The sequence below is a fragment of the Triturus cristatus genome, chromosome 1_2 (genome assembly GCF_964204655.1).
Source record: "Triturus cristatus chromosome 1_2, aTriCri1.1, whole genome shotgun sequence".
NCBI lineage: Eukaryota > Metazoa > Chordata > Amphibia > Caudata > Salamandridae > Triturus > Triturus cristatus.
This window is the reverse complement of record NC_140580.1, coordinates 220348300-220362654: the sequence shown is the minus strand read 5'-3', so window position 1 is coordinate 220362654 and position 14355 is coordinate 220348300. Positions and strand designations below refer to the sequence as shown.

Genomic DNA, 14355 nt, shown 5'->3' with positions numbered 1-14355 from the left:
GACTAAAAAAACAGGCCTACACATGCAGACAAACTCACAGACATAAGCAGGCACACAAAAGACTCAGGTATGATTAAAGCCATTTTAAACTCTTTACCTACCATGGCTGTCATGCCCAGACCAGGGGCACTAGGACCCTGGGACGCAAGGGCAGAGGGCAGGGGACACTGGACACCAGTTCCGGTGAGGGGAGGGGGCAACGGGAACAAAGGGCATTGCTAGGCAGGACCTCGGGGCAAGAGGTCAGGGTCCACTAGTGTGACGACAGAGAATAAATAAAAGATACCTGAAAGCTCCGGCGAGTCCTGCGTGGTCTGTGGGGTCCGGGGAACACGACAATGGCTTTCTTAATTGGCGCAGTCAGCCGGCTGCCTTGATTCCTGTGTTTGCACAAATGCACATAATAGTGTGGATGTGATTGACAGTACAGGGTCTGATGAACTCTGCTCTGTCAAACACAGCATGATGGTGAGCACCCTGACATTATGCAAATGTGCCGTGCTGGCTAGCTCAGCTGGTGCTCAACTCAGGGCTACAGAAAGTGCGCCTTGGCTGCCAGAGTCAGGTTCCACTCGTGCTCACCAGCACTCACAGCCAGTGAACCGACCCTTCGATGAGTACCAGTACTCTCCTCGACAGTAGAGACGTCACGGTGCTGTAATGAAACTAAGAAGTGCCGGTATTCAGCACTGGTGAGTACCGGCCCAGTTAAACCTCTGGTAGTAATTTTCATTTTTTTGAGTTTCTGACGTCGTGATAACTTTTTGGTTGTTTCTCAGGGGTTAACCCAACTCCTCTGTTACCTTTGTACAGACGCTGACTACATACTCCATTTCAGTTGCACTTTATGAAAAGAAGAAATTGAATAAGTTAAATAAGCACCCATACATATACGCATGCTCTTTTCAGTGCTAATTAAAATAGGCAAACTATTGTTCCACTTATTACAGAAACAAAGTAATACGGGAATAGGCTTTGGCAAAGCTATCAGATCTGGATTTCTTTTGTTAGCACAAAGCCAGACCTTTTGGATTTGGCGGTGCCTGTTTGTAGCTTGTTGTCAAAACGTGAGAGCTCCAGTGTCACTTTCCCATTAGAGGTAGTTAAAAGAGCTGTTTAAGAGACTCTGTGATGTGCCTGGTTGCTCCGTAAAATCTCCGGTGGGGTGAATTGCCTCAAAGTTTATTAATCTGTGTAGTTTGTTACAAATGAAAGAGTTTACATTATCTATGCCTTGTCTGCCACTATGTTCACAGACTGTAGACCTTAGTTGGTCTGTGATGCCACGTGGCATTTAATTCATCAGTTTTGTTAAATTGGTATTTTTATGAATGCTGATCTATCGACTTGTTGCACCTCTGTTATGGCATGCAAAAAGTATTGATAAAAACGTGCACTGTTGGCTGATGCAGGAAGGAGTGACTCTTTTGAGCGATCCATGCAGGAAGCTGATGGTCTCTTCGAGCAGTCACTTCATCTGGAGCAGAAGGGAGATTGCGTTACGGCTTTGTCTCTTTGTAACGAAGCTATATGTAAGTAACTTCAAAGCCTGATTTGATTTCTTGTGGTTGATTACAATAATCTGTCATAATCTACCCAATTGACACATTGAAGAGAATCGTTTGTAAATAGTATTGTTTGGAAGCACAATACCAATTTACTATGCATGAGAACTTTAACAAAAATAGGTAATTTATTTTAATTCTGATATATGTATCTCAGTTTTTAATGGGCGCCACTCCAGCTAAACACAGTGATTTGTTTTATTGTAATACAGCTTGAACAATGTGCCCGTAATTTGTTTGTTTTGCCCAAAGTTGATTAATTTATTGTCGGTCCATTTTACTAATTTTAGTGTAATTTAGTATGAGTGGATGATCACTTATCTCTCTACAGTAGCTCTAAATAAAATCTAAATAAGGTAAAATCAGAGCAGAATGAAAGTGTTTACAAACCTGTTGCCGAATGGCTTTTGATAGCCTTATAAATTGGATAGCATTTCTCGTTGTTTAAATAATGCAAAGGATCTTCCTAACCTAGGTGAACCACTGCAGCCACCTGAAGGGTAACAACTCTTTTAACATCATCTCTTGGAACATAGCCGGTTTGGCAACTCAGTTTATGGATCCGGAGTGGCTTGCTTTCATAAAAAAATACGACATTATCTGTTTTCAAGAGACATGGACTATTGACAATACTTACTTTTTGGAGGGCTTCAAGCTTTTTAACATCCCTGCAACTCCCTCAAGGGCGGGGTGTTCAAAAGGGGGTATTGCAGTCTATGTGTCTCTTAGTTTACGAGGTGATTTTGTGGTATTGAACACGGATAATCCGTGTCTCCAGGCGTTCTCCTTCTCCTCAGGGTATCACAGCCTAACGCTTTTGAATTTTGCCACATCCCTTCTCCCCGAGGTGTGTAACGTCACTCGCTTGTGCTCATTTGTAACGAATGATATGACTCTGCCTCGCAAGCCTGGTATCGTAGTTCTGATGGGGACTTTAACACACACCTATGTGCAGCAGTAAGGCAGGAGCGCTCAGGGGTTAGCGAGGAGCCCTCTTGCCCTCGTGTAGACGGTGTGCATTTTGTTCAAGGCAGGCAGGGGGAGAAGTTAAATGCTTTGGTTTGTGAGCAGGACCTGCAATTAACAATCGGGAAATTGACCCCGTCTAGGTGTTACCTCATTCCAACTTTTAAGGGTACGGTCGGGAATCCTCGATTATTGATTTTATTGTAATCTCTACCCCCCTGTATTACCTGCTCTCAGAGTTTTCAATAACAGCCAGCAGTTACAGTGATCATAATCCCCTGTGTATCAAAGGCATTTGGCCCTCTTTTGACCGACAGATCACAGGAAGAGGGGTTTTATGTGCTACAGATGGAGGGAGACGCCTTAGATGGGGCACATCTCTCCAGATTTTCTTTGCAGGTCCCTATTGGAGACGTGCCAGAAGGAATTTGAGATCTGTCAGAACGAGAAGGTAGAGACAGATGAGTCAATCATCTGTGCCTTTGAACTAATTTCAGGCACTGTCGCTAAACTATTGACTGTCCCATCCCAGGGAGCTCAGTGGGAGAGGCGGTTTAGATGGTTTAACTCAGAATGCTCGCTCGCTGCTAGGAGGCTGAAATTAGCTCTCCATGCCTCCCCGAAGAACGCTGCGTTACTTAAAATCCATAGAAAGCAGTACAAACTAGCGCTTAGTAATCGCAGGGCGGCCCTGAAAGAAGAAGCATGGGGCAACCTTGTGGAAGCAACAACCTATAGGTGCAGTGCCACGTTCTGGAGCATTATAAATAGTCCCATCTTGGGAGAAGAGGCTGCTAATGTCCTAGAAGCACGTATCACGGAAAATGATGGGGTCAGTCACTTTGAGGTCATGTTCAAGGGAGACCTGGCCCTGTCGCCCTTACTTAATCTTGTCGGTACTAAAAAAAAAAACTAGTAGTACTGGAAGAAGTAGTAAGGCATGGTTTTATTGGTCTGTCATGCAGTAAGGCCCTGGGCCCCGATGGAATCCCCCTTGATCTTTATTTGTTGGATGTGGCACTTTGGGCCCCAGTACTTACTTCTGTAATTAATGCAGCTCGAGAGTCCGCACCCTGTCATCATGAGCTACTTCCACCATTGTCGCACTTTTCAAAAAGGGGATTAGGGATAGCACTGTGTGCTATAGACCCATCTCCCTGTTAGATTCAGTGGTAAAAGTGGTTGGCAGGATATTACTGGATATCGACCTGGGCTACAGACCACAACATTGGTCGCTCAATATGGGTTCCGCCACGGCCGTTCGACAATTGAACAATCTTTGAACCTATTACTTATAACCAGTAAATATACTGTTGCACGTAGGTGTACTATCTTCTTGGCTTTTATGGATCTGTCATCCGCATTCGATTGTGTAAACAGGGGCAAATTATGGCAGATCCTTTTAGCCTTAGGGGTAGACAGCAAGTTGGTCTCCTTCCTATTCGACCTTCATGGGACACCAAGGCAGTAGTGTGATATTCGTCGAGCATGAGCGTATCTCGTTCATTCCCCGTTAGGGGTGGTGTCCGCCAAGGCTGTATTCTGGCACCGTTTCTCATTAATCTCTACATTTACAATCTGGGGAAAATCCTCCTGGAGACTAGACTGATTATCCCCTGATCGGACAGCGAGGTCTCCAGGTTCTGCTGTACGCAGACAACGCCGTCCTGATGTCTAGGACAGAGAGGGGTCTACACACCATTTTATCTACGTTCGCCCAGTTTATGGGAGACCTGGACCTAGAAGTTAACAACTCCAAATCATATATCATGCAACTGGGGACGCGGCCTAGTAGATCTTACACCTTTAAGGTAGGGCCTACCTTGATTCCTAAAACATATGCCTTTTCCTACCTGGGGGTACTCTTGGATGATAAATTGAACTGGGGCCCACAACTTACCCATAAGAGAAATGTCCTTACAGGGAATCTGCTGCAATTTTTAATTTTGCTGTGAGACTGTGTAAAAGACCGGTGGAGGCTCTTCTGGAGCTCTACAGGGCAAAGTGTTTGTCAAAAGTACTCTATGGAAGTGAAATTTTGGGATATGGCGAAGTAAAGGACATCCAAGTATCGGAAAACAATTTCATGAGACGCCTGCTGTCGGTTCCTTAGGGTATCCCCTCTTTTATTGCCCATGAAGAGCTAGGACTGCCCTATATCACAGACCAGGTAGCCTTTCGCCTGCTGTCACTTTGGTTAAAAACATGAGTTAAGGCGGGGGACTCGCTAAATAAGGAAATCCATAAAGATTGCCTGGCCCTGGAACAAGTACTAAGGATACCATAGCTGAATTATATTAAAAGAAACCTAACACATCTGGGAAGAGGAGACCTCTTCTCCAACCCGAGGGAATCCAAAAAGTTGATATACCCTTTCTGAAGACGGCTTTTAGCATGCACCAGACCATATTAAGGGAGGAGAGGGAGCTCATGAAGCCAAGTGTTTATGAATTTGTTATGTTAAGGTCCACAGAGATGGCTGAGCCATATTTACTTGGGTTAGTGAACTCTTACAATAGATTCCTTCTGACCAGGTTTCAGTTTGATCTGTTTTATTTACTTCTCGCTTATCCAAGGGGCTCAAACAGAGGGCAAACTTTCCCGCCCTGCAGCAGCGATGGAACATCTCCGCAGGAAATGCTACATTTTACCATGGTTTGTCCCTTTTATGATACCCCAAGAAAAACATACCTAATTACTATCCTGAAACAGGCCAACTTTAAACAAGTTTGTCCCCCATTTATATTTCACTAGATGCTGATGGGTAATACTGTATTTTATGTTTTAAGTTTTCTAAAATCTGCAATTAAACTTAGGGCGAGTTGTGATTAGCTGGCCCGCCCCTTATAACTATTTGTGCTTTCATGCACTTGTATAGCTAACAGGTCGTGGATCTAGCTATCGACTTTTATGTTCTGTTTTTATCAGATTTATCTTAATATAATTGGTGTTCGGCTCCTTAGATGTAATTTGTACATATAAGATGAATTATGAATTTGTACAGGTTTGTTCCTGAGATTGTACCCACTGTACCAAACCATTTTTATCATGGTTTTTACATTGTGATTTTATTGTTTTATGTAACATGAAACCGAATAAAGAAGTTTGATAGATTGATTGGTTTCGATAATGTTTATAGGTTACATTAATATACTACTTTTTGTGCAGAAGTGTATCATCTCTTAGAGCAGACAATTAATATTACTTACACATTAGGCCAGAAGATTATTAAAATACAATCACTAGCTAAGAAAATAATACATTAGCTACTTGACACAGACTTACCTCTTTGGTCTTGTGGGCCTTTCTCAGATTCTCTGACATAGTAGGTGCTAAATGTTGGCTAGGTTTGAGATGCCTTCATGCTCGGTCATTCCTCCACGGCATTAAACATTTCTTTCCTATCCTTTTTTTTATTGTAATGATTGTTTGACAGATTGTGGTGGTCTTGTCTAGCTGACCATGAATTTGCATATTTCGATTTCTCAGGCAGGCTGTGGATAAATCCAGTTGTGTTAATACATATTATATGCGGTATCTGGCACGCTGGTGATCGCAGAGCTTTTTTTCTCTTCCTGTCTCTGCCACTCCAGCTTCTTCCTGGTTTTTCGTATAAAGGCGACTGGCCTTCCATCTCAGAATCTTTTTATTTGTTATTGTAATCAAGCATTTGTATACTCTGGAGCTTCACATCGCTGGCTTTGAAGGTGAGAACAACACTATCCTCAAAAGACTTTAGTCTCTCATAATCGCTGCAGGAACAGATTGGATAGACGTGGGTAAAATGTGTGTCTAAAATATGAAATGTGAGCTCGTGCAACTCCTAAAACTCAGTGACCACAAGTTTTCATAGTAATATGTATTGAAGCATTTATGTAATCAGGCTTCAACTAGAATACACAACAGGATAAAGCTTGGCAAGAAACAGAGGTGGCTAGGTATTCAGCAGATGCATGCCCCCCTTGATTTTAGACTGATAGGCACAGAGGTGGATCTGGCAAAACGGATTTCTTGTGTTTTCATACTCCATCTGTGTCCTGGCTTCGGTCTTAGTTAATGAATACACGCATCTGTGAGAAAATATTCTGGTTAGATTAAATCATGGCTGGCTATCTTTGATTCATAGGGGCAGGATTCAAGCTGGATTTTCAGTATACCTATTGACAAAGCCTTGAGCTAATCTACGCTGTTCCTTATTGTTCACAGTTTTTCAGTTCCTACCTCTGATAAATCTAATCTGGTCACTAGACTGACAGTTTGCTGTGCGGTTATGTCGAGACTTAGGTAGCAGATGGGGTCCATCACAAATCTGCATGGAGGGTAATAATGCCATCTGGATCAACACAGGGGGTGCGATTTCCACAGCTCATCCCAGAGCAGAGCACAAACACACACCGACTGTGATAACATGGGTTCTGTGGCATCCTGTGGGAGAGCAGGCCGGATATACAGACGCGGAGGCCAAATGTAGTGAGCCAGTGGCTAGGTTTTATTTGTTTTAGTTGGGGGATATGGGGTTGGATCAGAGTCCCGGGGTTCTTGGCTTGCTTTCACGATCTCGTCCTCTTCTTCTGGTTTGGGGCGGTCTCTTCCTTTGGTCGCTGACCCGGTGTCTGTCGCAGTGGATTCCCCAGGGAGGCTCATAAGAGAGACAAGGAAAGAAAATGAGAGACCGTCAGGGATATGTCCTGTCTATATGGAAGGAACTGACAGACCCGTCACCGCACCCGTGTTCCTCAGGGTATGGACGTTTCTTTAGATACAGCCCCCAAGTCTAATCGAGGTAGGGAGTCGGAAAGGGCCCGATCAAGGATGTCGAGGGCCCTTTTGGGGAGGGTGTGTCTCTCTGTAACAGTGAAGGCAGGGGGGGGAAATAGAAAAGAAAACCAGGACGCTCTGAATAGCACCACTGTACCACCACCAAAAGTAAAGCAACCCTCGGTGACCCCGTAGGCAACCCCTCCCCTTGTCTACCACCCGCTTCCCGCTCCCGTTATCCCGTGGTTTTAGCCACTCACCGGCCCCGCCGCAACACTTCCTGGTTGCGGCCGCTCTCCAGCCTCCTCCTGTGGGGTCCACCACTCCTCGTACCACGCTTCGTCCGGGGCCTCGTCGGCGTCCTCTGCTTCTGGACTCCGCCCCGTCGCTCTGGCCTTTCTCTGCTCCGGTTCCGTCCTCCTCCGGTACTTCTCCTCGTCACGCTGTGCTTCTTCTTCTTCTCCTCTTCGGTCTCCTCCCTGTTCCAATGTCGCTGCTTCCTCTCTCTCTCTCTCTCTTCTCTCCGGCACCAGTGCGTCCGTCGTCAGTTGCGATGCTTCTTTTCTCCTGTAGTGAAGAAGCACATCCGGGTTTAGTCCCTCCCCCTTCCGGGTCATTCCTGTCTGCGCCAGGACCTGTAGGGGACTGTAGTTTATGGGGTGGGGCCAGCCTCCGCAATGGTGTTTGCTGTCCATGGGATCGTTCGAGGCCGGTCTCCCCGGTTGCGGCCTACAGGTAGGAGCGGGGAAGGGTCGCGGGCAAGATATGGTCCGAGGTCCTCTCACATCCCTTTTCCCTTGCTGTCTTTCTAGAGGGTGGGTGACAGGGATAACGGGAGAGAAAGTCCACATTGGTTTGTTCACTACCTTTCCTATGCTGGGTGTGAAATCTATACGGTTGTAAGGACAGAAACCACCGTAATATTCTTTCATTGTTCCCTTTATTTCGGGCTAACCATGCCAAGGGGCATGGTCAGTGTAAAGCGTGAATTCTCGGCCTTCGAGATAATATTTTAGGGAGTCAATCGCCCATTTGATGGCTAGGGCTTCTTTTTCTATAACGGCATAGTTCCGTTCTCGGGGGTATAGTTTCCTGCTAAGGTACAGGATAGGTTTTTCTTCCCCTTGGTCGTTCTTCTGGGATAACACAGCCCCCAGACCCTGATCCGAGGCATCGGTCTGGAGTATAAATGGCAAAGAGAAGTCTGGACTGGCTAACACCGTGTCTGAGGTCAGGGATGCTTTCAAGGCGTTGAAGGATTGTATTACATCGGGGCTGGGATCCTTCAATCTGGCTTCTGTTTTCACTGATTTTCGTAGGAGGTCGGTGAGAGGGGCTGCTATGTGGGAGAACCGAGGTATAAACCTCCTATAATAACCTAGTAAACCCAGGAACGCTCTAAGGGCTTTAGCAGAGTGAGGAAAAGGTACTTGGGAAATGGCTGTCCGTTTTTTATCTTGGGGCCTAATCATGCCTTCTCCTAGTAGGTAACCCAGATATTGTACGGTTTGGGCAGCTAAGTGGCTTTTCGCCGGATTGATTTTAAACCCATGTTTACCCAATGTCTGGACCACTGCATATAGATGTGATAAATGTTGTTCCCAGGTCTCGCTGTATACTATGATGTCATCAATGTATGCCCCGGCATATTCTTCGTGAGGCCATAGAATGAGATTCATGACCCGCTGAAATGTGGCTGGGGCTCCATGTAACCCAAAAGGTAACATAACAAACTGATACAGGCCATCGGGAGTAGAAAACGCAGTTTTCTCTCGGTCTTGTTGTCGCAATGGGATTTGCCAGTACCCTTTGCATAAGTCAAGGGTACTGACATACTTTGCTCTTCCAAGCCTCTCTACCATTTCGTCCACCCGGGGTAAGGGGTAGGTGTCAAATTCAGACACTTTATTGACTTCCCTAAAGTCAATGCAAAAACGCACCGACCCATCGGGTTTCAGTACGAGTACGATTGGCGAATTCCATTCGCTTACCAAGGGTTCGATAACACCCATTTGCAACATTTGCTGTACTTCATTGCGTATGACCTGTCTGCGAGCCTCAGGAATACGATATGGCCTTAGGCGTACTACTTTCCCCGGAGCAGTTTTGAGGGCGTGTTCCACCACAGTGGTCTTTCCCGGGATGTTGGAAAACACGTCCTGTAACGGTAAGAGGGTCTTTATCAGTGCGGCGGCGATATCGCCAGGCAACTCCCCGTCTATACACTGGCAGTATAAAGGGTTTTGGGGGTTTTCTACGGTGGTTAAAACAGGAAGGGGTCCCTCCCATTTAGTTAAAAGATTTACGTGATACACCTGGGAGGTACCTCTTTGTTTGTCCAATTCAATTTTATAGGTGACGGGGGTTACTTTTTCTAGGATCACATAGGGTCCCTGCCACTGACCCAATAACTTGTGATCGGAAGAGGTCATCATCAGAAGTACGGCGTCGCCTACATTGAAGGATCTATCCTTCGTTTTTTTTGTTGTATTGAGCTTTTTGGGCCTCTTGGGCTTTCTCCATATTGTTCCGAACAATAGTACGGATCTGTGCCAGATGGGTTCTCAGGTTTGAGGCGTAGTCAATCAGGGGTGTACTAGCATTAGGTTCTGTTTCCCAGGCCTCCCGGACCATATCCAACAAGGATCGGGGTTGATGTCCATATAATAATTCAAAGGGGGAGAACCCCGTGCTCTTTTGGGTGTGGCAGCGAATGGCATACAACGCCAGGGGTAACAGGTCTTCCCACCGTTTGGTTTCTAGGTCGAGGGGTTTCTTTAGGGTGGTTTTCAAAGTGGCATTGTAACGCTCCACCAACCCGTCCGTTTGGGGGTGGTAGGCCGCCGTTCTAATTTGCTTGATCCCTAACTGGGTACACACCTGTTTCATGACTTTAGACATAAACGGGGTCCCTTGATCCGTAAGGACCTCTTTTGGGAATCCCACCCGGGAGAACACTGTAATCATTGCTTTTGCTATGGCTGTGGCGTTCGGGTGTCGTAGTGCGATGGCCTCGGGAAACCTTGTAGCATAATCGACGAGAACCAGCACATACCGACACCCGCTTCGGGAAGGCAAGAGGGGACCAATGATGTCCATACCCACCCTACAGAAAGGCTCATCGAGAATGGGTAGTGGTTGTAAGGGAGCTCGGGGTGGGCAGTACCTGCTATTTTTTTGACACACCGGGCACTCCCGACAATACCTCTTTACTTGTTTGTAAATCCCTGGCCAGTAAAACTGTCGGGTTATCAACTGTTCCGTTTTTTCTTCCCCGAAATGCCCCCCTAAAAGATGACTGTGCGCTAAATATAGGACCTTATCTCGAAAAAGGGAAGGGATCAATAGCTGGGGGTTACTATTGGGGTCTGCCTTCCGATAAAGAAGCCCATTCCTGACAAAGAAATAAGGACATACTTGGGACGGGTCTTCCTGTGGCAGGGCTTTATTCCAGGCTTCCTGTAGCACCGGATCTTCCTGTTGGACCGTATGGAACTGACGACTATGTTCCCACGGATTTTCTATTGGGGTCGCCGGAAGGGCGTAGACGTTTTTCCCTTTTTCCTTTCTTTTCTGATTGCGGGACCTCCTGGGTTTGGAAGGGGGCCAGTCGGGGTTTTCATCTTGTGAAAAAGGGGCCGTGTTCAGCCAGTCCCTATCTGATTGCGGGGCTTCCTGGAGCAAGGCGGGCAAGTGAGGATAGTCATTCCCTAAGATGATCTGTTCTGGGAGGCGCTGAATGAGGCCCACTTTCAAGGCCGACCCGGGGTCTGTGGAGGTTTGTACTTGCACATGGGTTGTGGGGTAGGTCTTCGTGTCCCCATGGACGCATTGGATGTTCACTGTCCCTTCCACAGGTCCTATTCGGGTCCCTAAATCCTGGGGACGTATTACGCTCTGTCTACACCCGGTATCCGCAAGGGCTGTCATCCTCTGTCCGTTGACAGACACTTCACAACGATATGGAGGGGTGGTGGTGTTCGGGGGAAGGCAATAGAAGTTCCTCGTCATGCCGATTTCCATCGGTTCCTCTTTCTGTGGGCAGAACCGTGCTATGTGACCAAGCCCTCCACATCCATAACAAAGAGGTCCGGGGGTAGGGGTTCGCACCACAGGGAGTACAGGGGGTCTGAATATAGGGGGTCCAGGGACTACCGTTATGGGGTCTGGTTTTCTGATGAGTAATTCGTCTCGTCTCGTCCCTTTTGTACTTCTTGTGTTTGGTTATAGGCACTAGCGATGTCTACAGCGGTCTCTAGGGTAAGATGGGCATGCTGTCTTACCCATCTTTGGATGGGTGGATGGAGGGAAACAAGATACTGCTCCAAATAGACCTTTGCCATTATGTCCTCCTTAGTGGCGGTAGTGGGTTTTAGCCAACGATCGGCCATGTCTCTCACTCGGAAATATAAGGCCCTCGGGGTCTCTTGGGGTCCTTCTTTTATCTGTCATAGCTTCATCCTATAGGTCTCATCGTCTACCCCTAAGCGTTCCATGATGCACTGTTTTATTTCGGCATAAGGGGTGGTACCAAGGATGTTAGCGGCTTGGTAAGACGCCTGTAATTCACCTGATAGGAGAGGGCCCAGGTATTGTCCCCATTTGTCTGCTGGCCAGGCTGCGGCCAAGGCCATGCGTTCGAAGTTATTAAAGAAATATTCTGGATCTTCCCCCAGCCACGTATTTTTGCAATATAACCGATGGAAGGGTACTCGGCCCTCTTTGCTGGCCCAAAACGTCCGCAATTTTCCCCATGGCTGCGTCATGAGTCTGCCCCTGGTCGGTGAGGGCTTGCTGCAACTTCCCCCGGTCTTACCTCTACGACCGCGAGGAACTTTTCCATGGCTTTCCCCAGGTTGGCTTGGTTCTCTGCCATTTGTGCGATGACGGCCTCCATGTCTCCGGCGGATCCCACTTCTGACACCACTTGTGGGAGAGCAGGCCGGATATACAGACGCGGAGGCCGAATGTAGTGAGCCAGTGGCTAGGTTTTATTTGTTTTAGTTGGGGGATATGGGGTTGGATCAGAGTCCCGGGGTTCTTGGCTTGCTTTCACGATCTCGTCCTCTTCTTCTGGTTTGGGGCGGTCTCTTCCTCTGGTCGCTGACCCGGTGTCTGTCGCAGTGGATTCCCCAGGGAGGCTCATAAGAGGGACAAGGAAAGAAAACGAGAGACCGTCAGGGATATGTCCTGTCTATATGGAAGGAACTGACAGACCCGTCACCGCACCCGTGTTCCTCAGGGTATGGACGTTTCTTTAGATACAGCCCCCAAGTCTAAGCGAGGTAGGGAGTCGGAAAGGGCCCGATCAAGGATGTCGAGGGCCCTTTTGGGGAGGGTGTGTCTCTCTGTAACAGTGAAGGCAGGGGGGGAAATAGAAAAGAAAACCAGGACGCTCTGAATAGCACCACTGTACCACCACCAAAAGTAAAGCATTCCTCGGTGACCCCGTAGGCAACCCCTCCCCTTGTCTACCACCCGCTTCCCGCTCCCGTTATCCCGTGGTTTTAGCCACTCACCGGCCCCGCCGCAACACTTCCTGGTTGCGGCCACTCTCCAGCCTCCTCCTATGGGGTCCACCACTCCTCGTACCACGCTTCGTCCGGGGCCTCGTCGGCGTCCTCTGCTTCTGGACTCCGCCCCGTTGCTCTGGCCTTTCTCTGCTCCGGTTCCGTCCTCCTCCGGTACTTCTCCTCGTCACGCTGTGCTTCTTCTTCTTCTCCTCTTCGGTCTCCTCCCTGTTCCAATGTCGCTGCTTCCTCTCTCTCTCTCCTCTCTCCGGCACCAGTGCGTCCGTCGTCAGTTGCGATGCTTCTTTTCTCCTGTAGTGAAGAAGCACATCCGGGTTTAGTCCCTCCCCCTTCCGGGTCATTCCTGTCGGCGCCAGGACCTGTAGGGGACTGTAGTTTATGGGGTGGGGCCAGCCTCCGCAATGGTGTTTGCTGTCCACGGGATCGTTCGAGGCCGGTCTCCCCGGTTGCGGCCCACAGGTAGGAGCGGGAAAGGGTCGCGGGCAAGATATGGTCCGAGGTCCTCTCACACATCCATAATCCAGTCCAAGGCAGTGGACCCACAGTGGTGAAATTATTTGGATTTTGTTAATATAGTAGCTCAAGGACCTTGGGCTGCACGCCCCAGGCATGCCTTTTCTTTACCTTATGTTTCAGCCTTAAGAAGTCTCCAGGGTTTTACGATATGAGCAAAACGTGTCAGCTGCTAACACCTGAAATTCATTGATGCCTATTTGATCAAAGTCTATTTTACTAACAACCTAAAGGAAGTTTAGATTATTCATATGAGAATCACCAGAGTGCTACTGGTTTTTGTATCTTTGTTGTGATACCGACTCTACTGCCACAGTTCAGACCTTCTTCAGCCAACAGATATCCTATATATTTGGCTGATCCAGCCTTTTAGAACAACTGTGGACATCCAGGTATTGCATCATTAAGGCAGTCATTTGGTTGGTGATGCAAGAGTGTGGTTTCTTCTTTAGCATCAAATCATAAAACTATTCTTGTATTCGTTTTAAAGTTAACATATAGATGATGCTTGGTTTTTGTCTTGTCCTTGGATGTGGAATTCATCATAACAGATGCAATATTTTCATAAATTGAAATAAAAATTTGCATTATGTGTAACACCTTAAAGTGGGTGCTGGAGGCATGGTACAATCATCAAATAAGTTTGTTCTGTTGGGTTCACTTAACTTTACTAAAAATGTTTGATGACAGCAATTTGCAAAGACTCAGGAATATGGTTACTAACATCATTTCACTGCATCTGAATTTGAATAGGTTAGTGTACGTACAAGTGAAAATTAGAAATTTCATCTTCGCTTCTATCATTTGATGTGTGCTGTAATACTGCTTTTTCATATAGACCAGCCTTTTTTTTTATCAAATTCCAAAAGTCATGTTTTGCTGGATTTACTTAGCAGCCATCGCCAATCTATGGGCTCATTATACACGTAAAACATATTTTTGATACTTTATGTGCATCTTGGAAATTAGATTCATCTACCTTTTCAAATCAAACTTTTAGGACACCTTCACAACACAGTCTC

General features: G+C 46.9%; 1 protein-coding gene across 8 annotated transcripts in view; it reads left to right on the top strand.

Annotated features, from left to right (window-relative positions):
* Window positions 1–14355, top strand: part of USP54 (ubiquitin specific peptidase 54) — a 1650598-nt gene that overhangs the window by 1116171 nt on the left and 520072 nt on the right. For 7 of the 8 annotated variants that reach the window (XM_085603496.1, XM_085603495.1, XM_085603489.1 and 4 more), the window contains one exon: window positions 1413–1532. The exons of the other annotated variant lie outside the window; for it this stretch is intronic. In XM_085603496.1, coding sequence (XP_085459622.1) covers window positions 1413–1532 — 120 coding nt within the window. The remainder of the gene's footprint in view (window positions 1–1412; window positions 1533–14355) is intronic. 8 annotated transcript variants of the gene reach the window in all.